The 18,868-nt window shown below is 39.0% G+C and overlaps 1 protein-coding gene across 1 annotated transcript in view; it reads left to right on the top strand.

Annotated features, from left to right (window-relative positions):
• The window catches only part of LOC135195825 (alpha-mannosidase 2-like), a 263,120-nt gene that overhangs the window by 58,172 nt on the left and 186,080 nt on the right, over positions 1-18,868 (top strand). The window contains exons 7-9 of the mRNA XM_064222320.1: positions 2,903-3,043; positions 3,290-3,450; positions 16,876-17,062. Of these exons, the coding sequence (XP_064078390.1) occupies positions 2,903-3,043; positions 3,290-3,450; positions 16,876-17,062 (489 nt within the window). The remainder of the gene's footprint in view (positions 1-2,902; positions 3,044-3,289; positions 3,451-16,875; positions 17,063-18,868) is intronic.

Raw genomic sequence — 18,868 nt, 5'->3', positions numbered from 1 at the left:
TTGAAATATTTTCATATAAATAACAATAAATAGAAAAAATTCGTCCTTCAGTCAACTTTAACTCGACCGAAATGGTCGAAAACTGCAATTGTAAGCTACAACACTTACAGTCTAATAATATTCAATCAATTACCTTCATTTTGCAACAAACGGAAAGTCTCGAGCACAATATTTCGATTTATGGTGAATTTTTTAAAACTGCTTTTTTTTACGTCCGCGCATTACGAATTTATCCATCATTTTGTGATAATATTTTCTCTGTGTTGCCTTGATCATTTTACAATGTGTTATATACCAAAATGATCACAATTTAGTGTACAAAACAACGAAAAAAATTAACTCATTAGCTTTAACCGTTTTGCTCACAGCGCAATTTGTATATAATTATATATGAAAAATTTTTTTTGTGCTGTCATATATCCCAATATTTATATATGCTAATTATATTTTTTTTCATTTCTGATGGTTGCATACAAAACTTCAGGCAATGACAAAAAAAGGAGCCAAAAATGAACTCTTAATCTTGAAAACTAAGCGTGCTGTGATGTTTTGAAAAAAACATTTTTTCCACTTCGGCGCTCACTCGCAAATGCCGCCGGCATACGGGAGACGATTTTTAAAATACCGCTTCGGCGTTTAAGGGTTAACAGTTTTGCTTAGTTCCCTGATCACCAGTTACAGTATGTATATGTATTTGCCTACTAACTTGTCTGAGGTTTTTCTAGCAAATCAGTATCATGGATCATAAAAGCTATGACTTTACCCATTTCCTGTTGTTTAACCCTTAATGGAATGATACCTTCATATGAGTAGCAATAAAGGGTTTGGGTGGTGGATGGATTCACAACTGACCATCAATATTATGCACCATCAGTTTGGAGGAATCTGGTGGGAAAGAGGTTCCAATACTTCTATTGCCCATATATGTATTCACTAATGGCAACTTTTAGACTTGCTCAGAACAACTAGGTGGCTCATGATTTAACTTCAAGGGAGCATGTACTGGCCCTCTCTTTCATGTGACTTCTTTTTATGTATTTACTCATTAATATACCCAGGGGTTGCTGTTTGTTTTAGTTCTTATCTTTTATGATATTATGTTAGTTACAATAGTGATTTTGCAAAGAAATATGTATTAGAAAAGACATGTATAATCCATAAAAGTTACTAAATCTTCAATTTCAGTAAATTTACGTAAATATTTTACAACAAATATACTATTCAGAAATTGTTACTAATTTTAGTTCTTATCCGTTTTGATGTTGTGTCAGGTACGATTAAAATTTTACAAAATAGAATAAAATTATTTATTAGAAAAACATCAAATTTATGATTGTCTTGTAAAAGAGGCCTCACAGGGGGTTGTAAATAGTCTTTTTCAATTTCTTGTAGAAGGTGGGGAAAATTCTTTAGAATTTGTTTTCTTACACCATGTGCATATGAGGCCCAGAAGGAGGGAGGGGGAGGCCTGGAGGGCCTGGACCACCAAGGAGGGTGTTAGCGAGAATCCAAGAAGTGCGTCAGCAAACCCTCCAAGGAGGGTGGACCCCATAACCCGAGCATTCCCCAAAACGCCGCCATTTTGGACACCTCTGAATCTGAAATAAAAGACATTGATGAAAAATCCTCCTCACTCTCGGGAATCAAATTAACTCCTGAGTAAGAGGGGGCGACGTTACATAAATCAACCTGAGGGCCTCCCAATACATCCAGCGACGAATCGATGGAAGGAAAGGAAGGGGACAAAGGCTCAACACTAGCATGTGTCTTGGCACGAGGATCAGTCACGAATTCCCTGATTCTAGCCTTTTCCAACTCTTCACAGCAGCCACACTAGACTAACTTGCCATCATTCACTTGTTCGACAATTACAACTACTTCTTGTGCTTTCATATAATAGGGATGTAACAATCCTGGCTCGAAGATGGAGAAGAAACTTCTCCTCTTGGCTCTAGGATCAGCTACGAAGTCCCTATTTTTCCAGGAGTGGCAGAGAACGCACTGGCATCAAAGCCAGTCAGCTCCCTGCACCTACTACACGTTGGATGAGGATCCATCAGTACCGAAGTTAGGAATCTTGAACACGAAAAGCCACTGACTCCAGGGCATTTCCTTTGTCTTGTCTTCGAAATGGAAGAAGATCCCAACGGGGATACAAAACACTCCATCTCACCCCTTACACACTCTTACAGCTCACACCCACACTGAGCACACTCAGATAAAGAGAATTAATAAGAAAAATGAAAGTGAAATGGATAAAAATGGGCAAACTAAAACCGGCTTTAAACAGATAGACAGAGAACACGTTCTATCTTAAAGGCGGTAGAAAGATAACTGGCGGGTCGGTCACACAACGTTGAGGGCATTCTGGGTATACATGCCCCATGACCCGGTATAGATGCCAATTGTCCCTGGATCGCACAAGTTTAATTTTAATTCTACCGGTTTTTGTCTTGTCTTAGAAAATATGTCATTTTTGTTAAATTGGTTGACCTCAAAGTTTCCCCTGCCTGTGGTGCTGCATATGCTTCTTTTAGCTCAGCTTTTAAGGGTTAACTCTTGAAATATTTAGTTTACCCATTGTCCATTCCATTAAGATGGCTTACCCAACAGGGTGTTTTCAGCTTTTTTGTACTGATTCAAAGAGTCCTTATGATACATTTCTGAATTCGGGACTGTATGAAGAGTATATTACCTGTAATTAGATAACTATATATTTCTTAAAATCTAACAGCAGAAAGTTCTGTCAGAATTGTTATCACTAAGGCTGTTTATGTTGAAAACATCACATCTGCATTCTTTAATGTAGCATGTGTTGCTTGTAAAGTGGTGGTTCTTTCTCTAGTTTTATAGGAAATCTCTTGTAGGCTTGCACTTACTATTATGGTGTTTTCATTTTCAGATTGGTAGACCGAGGGCAGTTGGAAATTGTGACAGGAGGGTGGGTGATGAATGATGAAGCAAACACTCATTATTTTGCTATGCTTGAGCAAATGGTGGAAGGCCATGAGTGGCTGAAGCTACATTTGGGAGTTAAACCAAAGTTAGTTCATAAGATTTTTATGTAATTTTAATGATGATAAACATTGTTTTAAAATAGAGTTAGGATGAAGATTAGCTGTGCTGTTTTTTTATTAATTAATTCACCATTTATTTCAGACTGCATATTGTTACCAGAACTAAATCTGTGTAAAGAGCATTACCTTTAAATGACTGTATGTACTGCTGAATTATTTTGAACTGTAGTGAATTATGTTTGTGACTTCATTTGATAAACTGTTCTTTGTAGCAATGGGTGGGCCATTGATCCCTTTGGCATGACCCCTACAATGGCATATCTTCTAAAAAGAATGGGCCTAGAAAATATGTTGATCCAGCGTGTTCATTATTCTATCAAGAAGCATTTTGCAAGGGAGAAGAGCTTGGAGTTCAAGTGGCGTCAAATCTGGGGTAAGGAGCTTTGGTTGGCTTTTTTGGTGTTCTCCACTTTGAATCAGTACTTCAAAAGGTTATTAATATTTATGGAAGAGTTATATTTTCCATGAAAAAGCATCTGAAATATATACATCTGTTGATGAGCTGTTTATGAAGCTTTGTATAGTGCTTGTATTTAGCTAGGATTTTCATTTAAATTTGTTTCAATAGCAGTAACATGGTTGACTTGGGAAAATCGATGATATTTCAAGAAGAGCACTAGAAAAATTAAACAATAAAAACTGCAATATGAATAACGTTACACAAAATACAAGCAATACACTTATCCTTGAGTTAGGCAATCAAAGATGATAGAGGAAGTTTAACGAATGATCTGAGTAGTATAATTGGAAAAGTAGACTAAGTAGGATAATTACCATTGTGTACTTGATGCTTTGTTTTTATCGTAGGGACCCTGAAGATTTACCACTTATAGTGTGCCTTCTGTTTGTGGGATTACTGCCTAGAGTTTATTGTGCATGGTGCACTCTAAGTAGCATTTAAAAGTTTTTTTGCAGCATTACGTTTCAGCCATTTCTTTTTCTCTTCCCCCACCTGGCTGTCCATCTTTTTAAACATTGTGGTACTTCAGTTTTCACACTAAAAGACAAGTCTTTTGGACAAGCTGAGTACTATATTGAAATTCCACTAGTTTGTCTTGTTGAACTACAGTTCAACAAGACAAACTAGTAGAATTTCAATCTACTCAGCTTTATGATACTACAGTGTAATGAGGACAGAATAAAAAATTATGTTGGACCCATTTGCATTATACAGGAGATGAGAGGTAAGTATGAATAGTTTCACGACTCCTTTACAGGCAGTTTTCACTATGCATCTGAGTTAAGTTGCTCAAAATAGTTTATAAGAGTCAAGTTGCTCAAAATAGTTTATAAGGTATAACAGATGGATTATATTGTTTGTTTGGTCAGGATACATTTCCAATATGTCCACTGAATAAAACAAAATTACAAATAAAAAAGTTACGTAGGAATGAAAAGAAAAGGACATGGACAATATTATTCTTATTAGCTAGAAGATGAACTCTATTCATATGGAACAAGCCTACAGTGGTCATTGACATGAAATTCAAGAAACAGAAGAAATGATTGCATACTCAGCCACTAACCAACTACATAGCACTAACAGTAAGGTACAGCACTATGTGGTTCCTCATTTGACGAGTCGGTTAAGTACTCGCCTATCTACCTTATAGCCCAAGTTTGCTCCCAGCTGGCGCCAATGCGGATCAGAGGAATTTATTTCTGATGATTAGAAATTAATTTCTTGATATAATGTGGTTCGGATCCGACAATAAGCTATAGGTCCTGTTGCTAAAGTAACCAATTGGCTACTAGCTGTTAATTAGCTCAGTGGTCTGGTTAAACTAAGATATACTTTGAGGATGCTTTGATGCACTATGTAAATAGTACCTAACTGTAGCTTGCCTGTACACATAACAAAAGACAACAAAATAATTTAGATTTTATGAAACACTTACATATCACTTATGCTGTAAATAGTAAATGTAATGATTTGATTATAATATACAGTGTCTTTGAATACTTTATGTGAAAATGTACATAACTGAATAGGAATTAAAGAAGATTAAATGCACAAATGTTTGAACATATTATACAATGTATTTTGAGACAAGCAAATTACTTGATGAAAGATATGAAAGTTTAATAAATAACAAAAACAGAAATCATTGCGTGGTTGAGATGAGTGGGAAAGATACTACACTTAAGGAATTTGGCCGTCCAATGTAGATGTATTGCAGTGGTGCCAACTTATCATTGCACATATCTTGGGACTGTAGATGTGTAGGCATGTGTGTGTGTGTACACAAATGCATTTATAAGTTACGTATAGCTTTTAAGTTTAGTTTAACATATTTATACTTAAAAAGACTTTACAGACTGTCAGCAGCATATCTCGAACTTTCAACACTTTTCTTTTTAGATTTTGGTGTGAATACTGTACCAGATTGTGATCCTACTACTCTTTCTTACAAATTTTACAATATTTTCATATGAAAATATCAACTTTATGCCTTACAGTGCAATGGTAGATTGAGAATAGTATACAACACTGAAAATTCTTCAGCTGCTGAAGACAGCTATAGTACGTACTTTTGAGTTTTATAAATGATAATAAGAATATATATATGGCACTGTATCTGATGGTTCAAGTACACTACATGCTGTATGGTACTGTATCTGATGCTTTAAGCACACTAAATTTTACGCTACTGCACATTTTTATAGATTGCATGATGTGCAGGTAATATTACTAGTAATAATATTTGTATATTCAACTTACCCAGTAATTAGATAGCTATAGTGTTTAACTAAACGGCAGCTAAGATTTGAAATTTGCGGTAGCGATTCTTATTGCCGTGCCGGTCCCAAGCCCGGATAAATGGGGAGGGTTTGGTGTGGGCTCGTAACCTGCATCATAAAAAGATACCCTACGACAGAAACTGATACAGTTGGGGTTGCGAACATTGGGAGATGTGAGCTTCACCATGGTCCTGAGGATACTAATGAGGCCCGAGCCAGGGTGGCCATGGACCTTGGTCCCTTACTTCGAACTGGCTCATATGATGCTTTCCTCCTAAACCCCCAAGACATTGGTGGGTGGAGGTTGGTGGAAGATGGTCACAGAGGTGCCTCACCAGAAGGGAGTCGGCCACCCCTTCAACAACACAAAAAGAAAGTTGTCGAGTTGGATGTCTAAATGCGAGAACAATGTATATGACAGGAAGATCAAGTTTAGTGGCACAGGAAATCAAGAGATACAACTTGGAAATTGCTGGATTGAGTGAAACTAGGTGGCTTGGGTGTGGAAAAGTAAGAATAGAGGATGTGTTATTCATCTATTCTGGTAAAGACCAGGGAGAACATGAGAGAGGTGTAGCAATTGCTTTGAGTAAGAAAGCTGAAAAAATGTTGGAGCATTATGAATGTATTGATGAGAGAATAGTCACTTGCAGGTTGCGAGGTAAATATACAAACATCACCGTTATACAGGTGTATGCCCCTACCGAAGAGAGTGGAGAAGAAGAGAAGGATGAATTTTATGAAAAGCTAACTGGAGTTATACAGAATGTTAGAAGACATGATATGTTGTTACTGATGGGAGATTTTAACGCTAAAGTAGGAAGAGAGTATGATGGCTTTCAGGGAACAATTGGAAAATTTGGAATTGGAGCTATAAATGATAATGGGAGAAGACTCCTAGAGCTATGTGGTGCATCTGGGTTATCTATAACAAACACATATTTCAACCATAAATTAGAGCACAAAACTACATGGGTGTCGCCAAATGGATTGGTACAAAATTTGATAGATTATGTTATTGTAAATCAGAAATGGAAGAAGTCTATATTAGACACCAGAACTTTTAGGGGCTGCCGTGTTCCTTCTGACCACAAACTCGTAATATCCAAGATTAGAATAAAGTTACAGGCCAATCAAGAAAAAAGGAGAACTATAAAGTTTGATGTGGATAAGTTGAGAAATGAAAGAGTTAAACAACAGTATGAGGTGAAGGTAGGAGGCAAATTTGCAGCATTAATTGGTATGGAAAATATGGATATGGATTCAGAGGAATCCTGGGCAATATTAAGTTCCGATACTAAGGATGTAGCAACAGAGGTGTTAGGTTATAAGAGAAGTAACAGCAAGCCTTGGTTTAGTGATGAAGCAAAAGTTTTAAGTGAAGAGCAACAAAGGTTGAGAGTTCAAATGGACGATGAACAAGACATAGAGAAGAAACAACAACTAAAAAGACGAAGAAATAGAAAGCTGAGAGAACTAAGTGATAGGATGAAGCATGACCAAAACATGTTTTGGAAAGAAAGAGCTACCGAAGTTGAAGTAGCTATGGAAATTGGTGAAAGCAGGGCTATGTTTGCAGCTGTGAGATTCTTGAGGAACGCAAGCCAGAAAAAGTTTGGAGGGAGTGATGGCATGTTGGATGAAGATGGGAACTTGGTCACAGACAAAATGGAGAAAAGGAATCTGTTTGCAAGGTATTTTGAAAGACTCCTAAATGTTGATACTACCGGTAGGGATGAGTGCATTGCAGATTTAAACGAGGCTCTGGAGGTACAAGAAGAAGACATTAGTGCAGAAGAGGTGAAAGAGGCCTTAAAATCTGTAAAAAATGGAAAAACTGCTGGCGTGTGCGGGATAACTGCAGAGATGCTAAAAGCAGGAGGACGAAGGATGATAGAGGCATTAAGAGTTGTTTTTAGCATAGTTTGGAAAACAGAGGTGGTACCAAGTGATTGGAAAAAGGCAATTGTGATACCAATATATAAAAATAAGGGAAGCAAAAGGGAGTGTGGTAACTATCGGGGCATAAGTTTACTGTCAGTCCCAGGGAAGATATTCATGAGAGTAATACTTAACAGAATAAGACCTATAGTAGAAGAGAAACTTAGAGAACAGCAGTGTGGTTTTAGAAGTGGAAGGTCAACAGTGGATCAAATTTTCACCTTAAGACTGATAATTGAGAAGAGATGGGAGTATGCAAAGCCAATATTCTGTGCTTTTATAGACTTGGAGAAAGCGTATGATTCAGTATGGAGGGATGGAATGTGGAGAGTGGCAGAACACTATGGTATACCACTGAAAGTGATAAGGATACTAAAGAACTGGTACCAAGGAGTGTGCAGCTGTGTACAGCTTGATGGACAGCAAAGTGACTGGTTCCCAGTTGGAAGTGGGCTAAGACAGGGATGTGTTATGTCACCCACCTTGTTTAATGTATATATTGACCATATAATGAGAAGAGTGATGGAGAATGAAAACAGAGGGGCTAGTATTGGTGGAGAAGTTTTTATGGATTTGGACTTTGCTGATGATGTTGCGTTGGTTGCTGATACGTGGCTGGTGCTGGTAGGTATGGTAATGAGGATGGAGACAGAGACACAGAATTTTGGCTTGAACATCAGCACAAAGAAGAGCGAGATCATGGTTGTGAGTAAGGATGATGACTGGGTGCACATGGAGGATATGACAATCAGAGGACAGGAACTCAAGCAAGTTGAGAAGTTTGTTTACTTGGGAAGTGTGGTAACAGCAGACGGGAGGCAAATTGAAGATATACAAAGAAGAAAACTAGGAGCAGCAAGAGCTTTTGAGGTTCTGAGAAAAAACGTTTGGTCGAGGCATGAAATCAGCTTGAGAACTAAGATGAGAATATTCAATGCAGTAGTACTACCAGTCCTGATGTATGGCTTGTCCACCTGGGCACTGACCAGAACAGAGGAGAAAAGGTTGGATGCTTTTGAGATGAAGCTGCTGAGAAGAATACTTGGCATTAAATGGGATGATTATGTTAGAAATGAAGACATCAGGGTGAGATTGAGGCAAAGGCCAGTCAGTACCAGGTTGAAGAGGGGAAGGCTGAAATGGTTTGGACATGTTGAGAGGATGGAAGAGAATAAAGACCCCAGGAGAGCACTGAGAGCAGTACAAATAGGAAGAAGACTGCTGGGAAGACCAAGAACGAGGTGGATAGACATAATTGTCAGGGATCTTGAGGATGAAATCCAAAACTTAGAGGAAGCGAGGGAAATGGCTCGGGATAGAGACAGATGGAGAGGAACTGTATCAGCCTTATGCCACTGGCCAGTGGCGGGAAGATAAAGTAAAGTAAAAGTAAGTTGGAATAGCCCTATCCATTATCAGGGAAGAGAGGAACAACTCGGAAAAGACCAGACAATTTGTTTCTGGATGTTGTCGATCGGCAGCTGGTGGTTTTAAATTCCTGTCGGTTACCTGTGGTTTGCTAATTGGTGAAGTACAGTTTAATGTTGGTAGCTTTTCACTTAGGATTTTGTTTAAAGACTATTCCTCATATTTGGACTGAAAGTTTCTGCTTTTTGACTTGAGAATTTTTTCCGGCATTGAAGATGTCTGACACTAGTTGGTCGTCAACTCGTTTTTTCAGCAAAGGCTGTCATATGAGATTGACTTCCTTAAAGTATGACTAGCACACAATTTGCACTTCATGCAGGGGTCAGATTTGTTCTTCATTGTTATTGTGTGAGGAATGTATAGATTGAGATATTAAACAATGGAAAGTTTTGTCTTCTCATTTTCATTTAAAGAAGCTTGAAAGGGATAGGAAGAGAAAGGCTTATCTTAGACATGACAAGACAAATGCTAGTCAAGATAGTAGTTTTGACTTACCTGTGTACCTATTATGCCTCCTATTCCTTCCTCAATCTTAACACCACAACCTTTACCTGACTCCCTCGTCAACGCCCCCAATGCCATTACCGAATTAGTCAAAGATGGAGTCGAAATTCAACCATAAGTTTAGTATTTCTAAGAAATCTAAAGGCATTCCTGCTGGGCAGGATCAGCCCTCTTGCAGTTTCTGGGATTCTCCAGAATGTTTTTCTTCTGTTTGCGAGGAGAGTAGACCTTCTAAAGAAGTTAAGAGAACGTCTTTCGTTAAACTTGAAAGTGCGAGCATATCTGGCACAGTAGCTTCTGAGTGCCCATCAGGGCCCACGTTTGTTAAACCTTGCAAACAGCGAGTTACACCTGGACATTTTGTCCCTGTTGAGTGCCCAGTATCACCCGAACATGCCTTGGCTGTGAAGCGTCTGGAAGCACCCATTAATTCTTTGTCTCAGGAGCTCCCGTACCACCCATTGGCGTCCACTCCACTAAAGGTGATTGAGTTGCTTATTGCACTTGATTCTTCTCGAGCGAATCCACACCCTCAGGCTTTGTCAGCGACAATAGATCCTTCCCCGGATCCGATTAAGAAGAAGTTGGACGACATTTTCAACTTTTTTAAGAAACCTGTGGCTGCATCTTGCCCAATTTGAACGCTGTACCTCTCCTGACTTCACGACGTCAGTCGCTGCACCTTGCACAACTTCAAACGTACTTTTATCTCCCATTTCTTCAGCAAAAGAAGAAGATCCTCAAGGAGCAGAAGAGGACTCTTTTTCCCTTAGCATATGGGTTGCTTCTTCATTACCTCCCTCAGACATTTCTTACTTTTTTTACTCCAGCAACTCCTGCTTCTCTACAGTCTACTTTTATGATGAGTAGCCAGACATTGCACCAAAGTAAACTCCTTCTAAGGATGGTACTTTCTACGTCTCCTAAGAAGGCTATTAGAAAAGCAAACGATTGGCTTTTGAAGAAGAGAGAGCAAGGGAAGGCCTGCTTCAATTTTCTGAGAGCAAGAATATTTCAAAGGAGATATTTTTGTTACACCATGGGAGAAGCTCCCTCTTTGGGTGTGGCTGCCTCTGCCCAAGGGGACTTCTTGGCTCTCATTGCTCATTCTAGGAGATCGACCTTTTCCACGGTTGAAGTGATGTTTTCTTTAGCGGAAATAGACCGCTCATTGCGTAAGTTGTTTAAGGTTTTTGAAGTGAGCAGTTTTATGGACTGGGCAGTAGGCACTTTGGCTAAAAAGACTCAAGACTGCCCTCATCTGCCTGAATTTGTGGCGAATATACTTAGCATTCTTTCCTGTTTAAACAAGGGAGTCAGAGATAGTGCTTTTGAGTAAATCTCCATTTTTACTTTGGGAATTCTGAAAAAGAGAGAGCTATGGGTCTCTTTCACTGCGAAGGGAGTCACTTCTACTTAGAAGTCTGCTCTTTTGTTCTCTCCCTTAGTCAAGGATTTTCTGTTCCCACAAGACACTGTGAACGACATCAGCTCATCCCTGCACAAAAATTCCACACAAGATCTTTTAACTCTGGCTTCCAAACAACCTAAAGAACCTACTGTCTTAGCCTCTAGGTTGGAAACTCCGGCACAAAGACGGCTCTTTCATGGAGGAGGAGCGAGATTTTCTTCCATGACTAGACCTGCAGTGCTACATTTAAGAAATTGAAGAAATTGACCTTGAATCCTGCGGCCAAAAAGTGATTTGCACGTCCTCCGTGCTCCAGTAGGAGGCAGACTCCACTGGTTCTGGGAAAGGTGGAAAGAAAGAGGTGCAGAACAGTGGAATGTTCAAGTCTTAAAAGAGGACTATTCTATCCCCTTCAGGGAAAAACCTCCTTTAGTCAAGAGTCCCATCACATTGACTGCATACGTATTCCAAAACAGAGAAGTTTTTGGCCCTCTTGGAGGATGTTTCCGCACTTATTTCCAAGAACGCAGTGGAGATAGTAGAAGACGAGTCATTGAAGAGGTTTTACAATTGCCTGTTTGTATGTAGTCTCAAAGGCATTGGGAGGGAGGATGGAGGAGACCAGTCCTGGACATGAGTACTCTAAATTTCTTTATTCAGAAAATGAAATTTAGAATGGAAACCAACCATTCCATTCTGGTATCCATTCACCATGGGGACTGGATGGTTTCAATAGATATGCAGGATGCATATCTCCACATCCCCATTCACCCTTCGTCAAGGAAATATCAATCTTCTGCAGACGTCTACCAGCACAAGTGTCGATTTTCCACACTTGGTACAGAAGCAATAAAGTCTCAACTACTGAGACATTCCTAACAGAAATAGCAGAATTTTTGCAGTTTCTGAGAACTTCTAAAGGTTTATCAACGTATATGATTAAAGGCTATAGATCAATGCTCAGCTCAGTGTTCTGACATAGAGGCCTGGTCTTACAAATAATCAAGGTATTACTGATCTCATGAAGTCGTTTGACACTTGCAAATCTAAGAAGTCTACTTTAGTGTCATGGAATCTTGACAATGTTCTCAAATGGTTTTCAGGACCCAATTTTGAACCAATTTGTTTGCCGTCTCTCAGAAACTTGACTAGGAAGATGTTATCCTTGATTACACTAACAACCGCCAAGAGAATCAATGAGATTCAAGTGATTGACAGAAGGGTAGGCTTCTCACAAGGTGATGTGATTTGTTCCTACACTTTAGGATTCCTGGCTAAGAATGAATCACCAGCGAAACCGTGGCCTCATTCTTTCAGTATTAAAAATCTAAGTGATACCGTAGGGCCAGACAATGAAGAAAGAGTACAAGCAGTCCCAGGTTATCGGCCGACTGGGTTAATGGCGATCCGGTTTTATGGTGCTTGTCTAGCGCCATAAAATCTGCAAGTTACGGCGCCATAAAAGGCCAAGTTTTAGTTATTGGCGCCATAAGGTGCAGATACAGGCAGTCCCCGGTTATCGGTGGGGGTTCTGTTTCCAAGGGGGTGATGACAAGCGAAATCCATCATTAACCGAAACTCGGCGATTTATAGTGCCATAATAGCGCTTATGGCCCCACTAACCAGTCATCAGCACCATTATGGCACCTCTGTTAGGTATGTTATGGTGCCATAAGGCCTTATGGCATTGATAACCAGAATTTGGCCTGTTATGGCGCCATAAATCGCCAATTTTTTGTGCCATAAAACTGGATCGCCGATAACCGAGTCTGTTGATAACTGGGGACTGCCTGTAATAGAGTTATGGCGCCATAACATACCTAACAGAGGTGCCATTATCGGGTTATTGGCATTATTAACTGAAACTTGGCACCATAAGTGCCATAAATCACCGAGTTTTGGTTAATGGCGGTTTTCACTTCTCAGCACCCCGCCGAGAATGGAACCCTAGCCAATAACTGGGAACTGCCTGTACTCTGTCCAGTAAGAGCTCTTAAGTTCTACTTACAAAGAAATGAGAAGATCCGAGGATCCTCCAGTAATCCGTGGTGTTTAGTGAAAGACATGTCTCGACCTTTTAAGAATGCTCTTTCTTTTTTCTTAAGAGATGTAATAAGAAAGGCTCACTATCATATCAAAGAAGAGCTTCCAATTTTTAAAGTCAGAGCACATACTATTAGAGCTGTAACTATGTCCTTAGTCTTCAAGCATGATCTCAATCTTACGTCGGGCAAGCTATTGGAGGTGCAAATCAGTGTTCGTGTTGTTTTACCTAAAAGAAGTACGTAGAGACCACATTCAGTGGCTGCAGTACCTTAGGCCCTTTGGCAGTGGCAGGCATGTTATTGGGGGCAGATCCTTAGGAAGTGTATCTACCTTCCTTTTCTCCTCACATTATTAGAGGTTGTCGACTTATAAGGGAGTCTGGGGGTACTGTTAACCTGGGTACCCTCCAGTCATAGTTTTTGATGGATAGTTATTAGTGTAGGTATTGTTTTGTTTTCTGGTTATATTGGTGATGGTATTGCACCCTGGGCAGGGGCAAAGTGTTGTGCTACATCAGCGTCCGGAGTACTTCTGTTGCTTAAAGCTTCCACTCTTGGAGTAGGCGACCCTTAGCTATTTTGCCACGCTTCTACAAAGTAAGATGAGCACCGACGATACTGCCTATGGTCGGTGCTCATCTTACTTTGTAGAAGCGTGGCAGTATAGCCAAGGGTTGCCTACTCCAAGAGTGGGAGCTTTAAGCAACGAAAGTACTCTGGACGCTGATGTAGCATAACACTTTGCCCCTGCCCAGGGTGCAATACCATCACCAATATAACCAGAAAACAAAACAATACCTACACCAAACTGATTTTAAAAAACACTTAATAACTATTGCAGCAGCTCTTACAGGTAAGGAACAACAAGCATTTTTACCAATGCTGACAAATTTTCTATACTCAAAACTTATTACATTGTTTGTGAATAATATGTCCTTGCATCCCACCTCTTGTTAATTGTGGGAATCAGCTATGTAATTACTGGGTAAGTTACATATACAAAAATTACATTTTTATAATAAAATAACTTTTTCGATATATATACCCTGTAATTAAAGATTAGAGACCCATCCGCCTCGTCTTGCAGGACATAGGGCACAAACAAATTGTTGGGTCTTTGCCGAGTTGTTCCTCTCTTCCCCGATAGTGGGCGGGGCTATGCTTACACACAAAAAAAAAAATCTCTACCATGAATTTCAAATTTTAGCTGCCGTTTAGTTAGAAACTGTGGATAGCTATTCAATTAGTGGTAAATATATACAAAGTTATTTTATTATAAAAATGTCATGTGTAGTGTTAGTAATATATACAAGCATTAATTGAAATACAGATTATAATGTACTACTGTGCTGTCATCATAAGATGTCTCCTATGTTGGCAATGTGCATTCCTTTGGCAGTGCAAGGACATCTCTGTTTATGGTGCGAATTCCTTTGACAGTGCACAAGTTGACAGTAGGGTACTTAGCATGTATATGCACAGAGCATCTTTATCATAGGACATCCCCTGGGGTTATGTTAAACATCTTTGCTACATGGTTCAACAGAAAGCTGGAGGTCGACTGTTTGGTTGTCCCTGGCCCCAGATCCGTTCGCTGGGGTGGCTGACTCTCTTCCACTTAGTTGGGACAACCTGGAAGTTTACTCCTTTCCTCTATTCTGCATGATCCATCATATCCTGAACAGAGTAAATGAGTTCCAAGAATCTCAGGATGACCCTAGTAGCTCCCTTGTGGCCCCAAGCAGTGTGGAGAGGTACCACCAATCAATAGGGTCTTTATCTCATCACATCTGGTGTCTATCCAGTATCTCTTTTGAGTGAGAGATCTTTCTCGCAGAGCAGTGACTCAGATGTCTGGCTACCTCAGATCTTTGTCACCCATGTACAAAGACAGGATTTCTCACCACTCAGAATTAGTTCTTCATCTGAAAGACGTGGACTCACTTCATCCTGAGAATTCTCTATGTGGTTCAAGAACTTTGAGTAGTCTTGTTCACCTAGGGAACTCAAACCTCCTACGCGGGACCTTATTCTGGTTCTGCGTTGTCTCACTCAAGCTCCATTTGAGTCCTTGCATCAATCGTCTTGCAAGGAACTGACTAAAAACAGTTTTCCTTTTGACCTTGGCTTCCTTGAAAAAAGTTGGAGAGTTCCATGGTCGGGATTATGAAGTAAACACACGAGGGTTTGGGGGTCCGGAATTTGTGGCTAAGACCCAAAATTGACTCTGTTTACGGTGACTGATTTGCCTCTATGATGACTGATTTGCTCATTCTCCACTCCCTATTCATTAAAGAGTTTGTTACCAGTGACCCTCAAGAGTTACTGCTTTGTTAGCTTGAACCAGGCCAAGAAGAGGTGTCCATACCTTTTCATTTAGCTTTGTAAGGTGATTAGGCAAGCCTACTCATCATCATCAAGTGCTGTCGCCAATACTCTGCATGCAGAAGCACATGATATCAGAGGAATAAGTTCCTCCCTGGCATTTAAGAAGAACTTGTTTGTTCATAGAATTTTAAATGTTGGTTCCTGTCTTTGTCTGACCACTTCCTCTTTCTTTTACCTGAAGGATATTGCCCACAGGTCCTTGGACGCTTTTTTTCTTGGGTCCAGTGATGGCTGTTCAACAAGTTGTGTAGCTCATCCAGTGCCCCTGGTGGGAGAGTATGTATCTTGCCTAAGATGAAAGTGTGGAGGAAAGAATGAGTGAGATGACTCATCTCTTTTCTTTCCATTTTTTCCTTTCTTCAATACCTACGTACGGTTTGAAGGATTGACAGGTGAGCGTTGCCGTCATACTGTTACAGCACTTTTTTATTTTCCATTCACATACAAATCTGCCTCTCAGTAGCTTCAACTCCTTTCTCTAGCAAAGGAACTGAGGAATGTTGACAAACCCATTTCTCATGACTGACATGGTTTGTTGCTTGAACAGATTAAGTTCTCTTTGACTTTCATATATGCAATGAACCTGTATTTAAATCCAGTGGACGGGTGTTAGATATCCCCATATCTAACATCTCAAAGGCTTAGGTTCTCGTCATTAGAATCCTCATTTCAGTTGGTTCAGATTCTCATACCTCTCTCCAAGTATGATTCTATCCTAATGTTAAGACTGAAGGTTTGTTCCACATATGAACAAATGACAAATTTTTAATTAATCTGTATTTTTCATAGCTAACAAATCTGGGGTTTTAACATTGATTGCCCACCTCTAGCCACCCCTTTTATGTCTTATCCTGGGTTGGAAGAAAAATCAAATACGTCACTAGGTTCGAGCGTGGTCTCTCACTTACTTCCACCTCAGCTACATATTAGATGCCATTTGTCACAAATCCCTTGCATTTACAATTTTTTATTGTTTTTAACCTGTTTCCAGCTGGTGCCAGAAGATTACCCAGATGTTAAGACCTCAGTTTGTTAGCTATGAAAAATAAAATTAATTGAAAATTTGTCATTTTTGAAGCAAGAAAAAATTCAAAGATTACTTATGTGGTCAGCAGAAGCACTCTGTATTCTGATTAGGGAACATTGAATATGGTAAAAGCAATGAGCCATTTATTCTAGGGCCCAGGTACATACTTGAAAAATGAGAAAAAATATGAAAGGAGTTTTTAAGATTCATAAACTGCATTACCTTCTTTTTTTCTTAATACCCTAAGTACCCAATAGGGAGAGCAACCTTTACTTGTGAGGTAATTAGAAAACTGTTTTTACCTACTTGCAGATACTGGGTCTTCGACTGACATGTTTTGTCACATGATGCCTTTCTATAGCTATGATGTCCCACACACTTGTGGGCCTGATCCAAAAGTATGCTGTCAGTTCGATTTCCACAGGCTATCAGGATCTGGAGTAACTTGTCCTTGGAGAATTCCGCCACAGCCGATCAATGAGCGTAATGTCCAATCAAGGTAAGACATTCTTTAAAATTTGTGAAAGGCAATATCATGGGTTACATATTGTTCTTGGTTTAATTTTGTATCAAGTCAGATATGTTCAGAATGTTGTGGTGTCTGTCTGCGAGGGAAGCAAATGATATTATTGAACTTGATTTTTGTTATTTTAGAAGTTTGGCATTGTAATTGTATTGTAAAGGTGTTTAGTAGTCCTTAGGCAAGTGCAAGGTTTACAGACTTATCTAAATGCTGGGTATATGAATTATGTGAGATCATTCTTACTTACTATTAAAGTTAGCTCATATATCCACACTGATAGGCGAGTCGGCATTCAAACGAAAAAAGATCCCTTGGCTGAACCGGAAGATTGTCTAGTTCACCTGTTCTCCACCAGGTGTGTTTGAATGTTTTAGCTATAGTCAGAATTCTTCTTTCCACCATAAGGTGTAGGAATTTGTTAGTATTATGTGAATTTGGCTGTTTTCTCCTGTCACGTTACTGTAATTTCAATCATCCTAGGATGTCTTCCACTGTAAGCAAATCAACTAACATCAGGTTATGTGGGAATGATTATTGTGTAACCAGGTTGCCTAAATTTGAGGTAGATCAGCATAAGGTTTGTACCAGTTGCAGGGGTACAGAGTGTGATCTAGAGATTAGGCGTGAGGAGTGCAGGGATTGGCCGAAGGATCTTATGCTTAAGGGGGGCCGTTTTTGTATCACAGGACTTTGACATTCATACCACTTAATAAGGTGACTTGGGACATCTCCAAACTGCATATTATTTTCACCTCTGACCCTCAGTTTTGTTACGCCAGTGCAATTTATCCCAAAAATAACCGTTTTGAAATTGTATCTCCTCCCTTGATACTTTATATTAAGACCTGGGATTACTACCATACATAGACCTGGTGTAGACCTCCAATCAAAAGTTTTTTTTCTAAAAGTAATTTTTTTTGCTAGATATGAATTTTTTCATTATGGTAAAAAAATAAATCCTATAAATCAGGGAAAAAAAATTAAACAAAAATTGAAAAAAAGGCTCCATTTGATTGTTCTATAGTGTCTTTCTATGTTATCTACCCAATTTTAATGCTATAGCTTTAAAACTAAGGGAGAAGATAGAATTTGAAGGTCAATAAGTATAGTTTTGAGATACGGGCGTTCAAAGTTTTTCTTTGTATTTTTACAAATACAATGTTATTAAATCATGATTATTATGAATTTTATATTACTTTTTGGGTATTAACCCTCTTACGCCGAAGCGGTAAAAAAAAAAATTGTCTCCCGTGTGCCGGAGGTGTTTCAGAGTGAGCACGGAAGCGGAAAAAATATTTTTTTCAAAAAATCACAGCGCGCTTAGTTTTCAAGATTAAGAGTTCATTTTTGGCTCCTTTTTTTGTCATTGGCTGAAGTTTAGTATGCAACCATCGGAAATGAAAAAAATTATCATTATCATATATAAATAATGCAATATATGATAGCGCAAAAACCAAATTTCATATATAATTGTATTCAAATCGCGCTGTGCGCAAAACGGTTAAAGGTAACAAGTTACTTTTTTTTCGTTGTAATGTATACACTAAATTGCGATCATTTTGGTATATAACACATTGTAAAACGATAAAAGCAACACAGAGAAAATATTATCACAAAATAATGCATGAATTCGCAACGCTCGGACGTACACAAATATTTTTTTTTAAAATTCACCATAAATCTAAATATTGTCCTAGAGACTTCCAGTTTCTTTCAAAATGAAGACAAATGATTGAATATTACTATACTGTAAGAGTATTAGCTTACAATTGCAGTTTTCGA

The sequence above is a fragment of the Macrobrachium nipponense genome, chromosome 16 (genome assembly GCF_015104395.2).
Source record: "Macrobrachium nipponense isolate FS-2020 chromosome 16, ASM1510439v2, whole genome shotgun sequence".
NCBI lineage: Eukaryota > Metazoa > Arthropoda > Malacostraca > Decapoda > Palaemonidae > Macrobrachium > Macrobrachium nipponense.
Note: the sequence above shows the minus strand (reverse complement) of the source record. Positions and strands in the feature narration are given on the sequence as shown.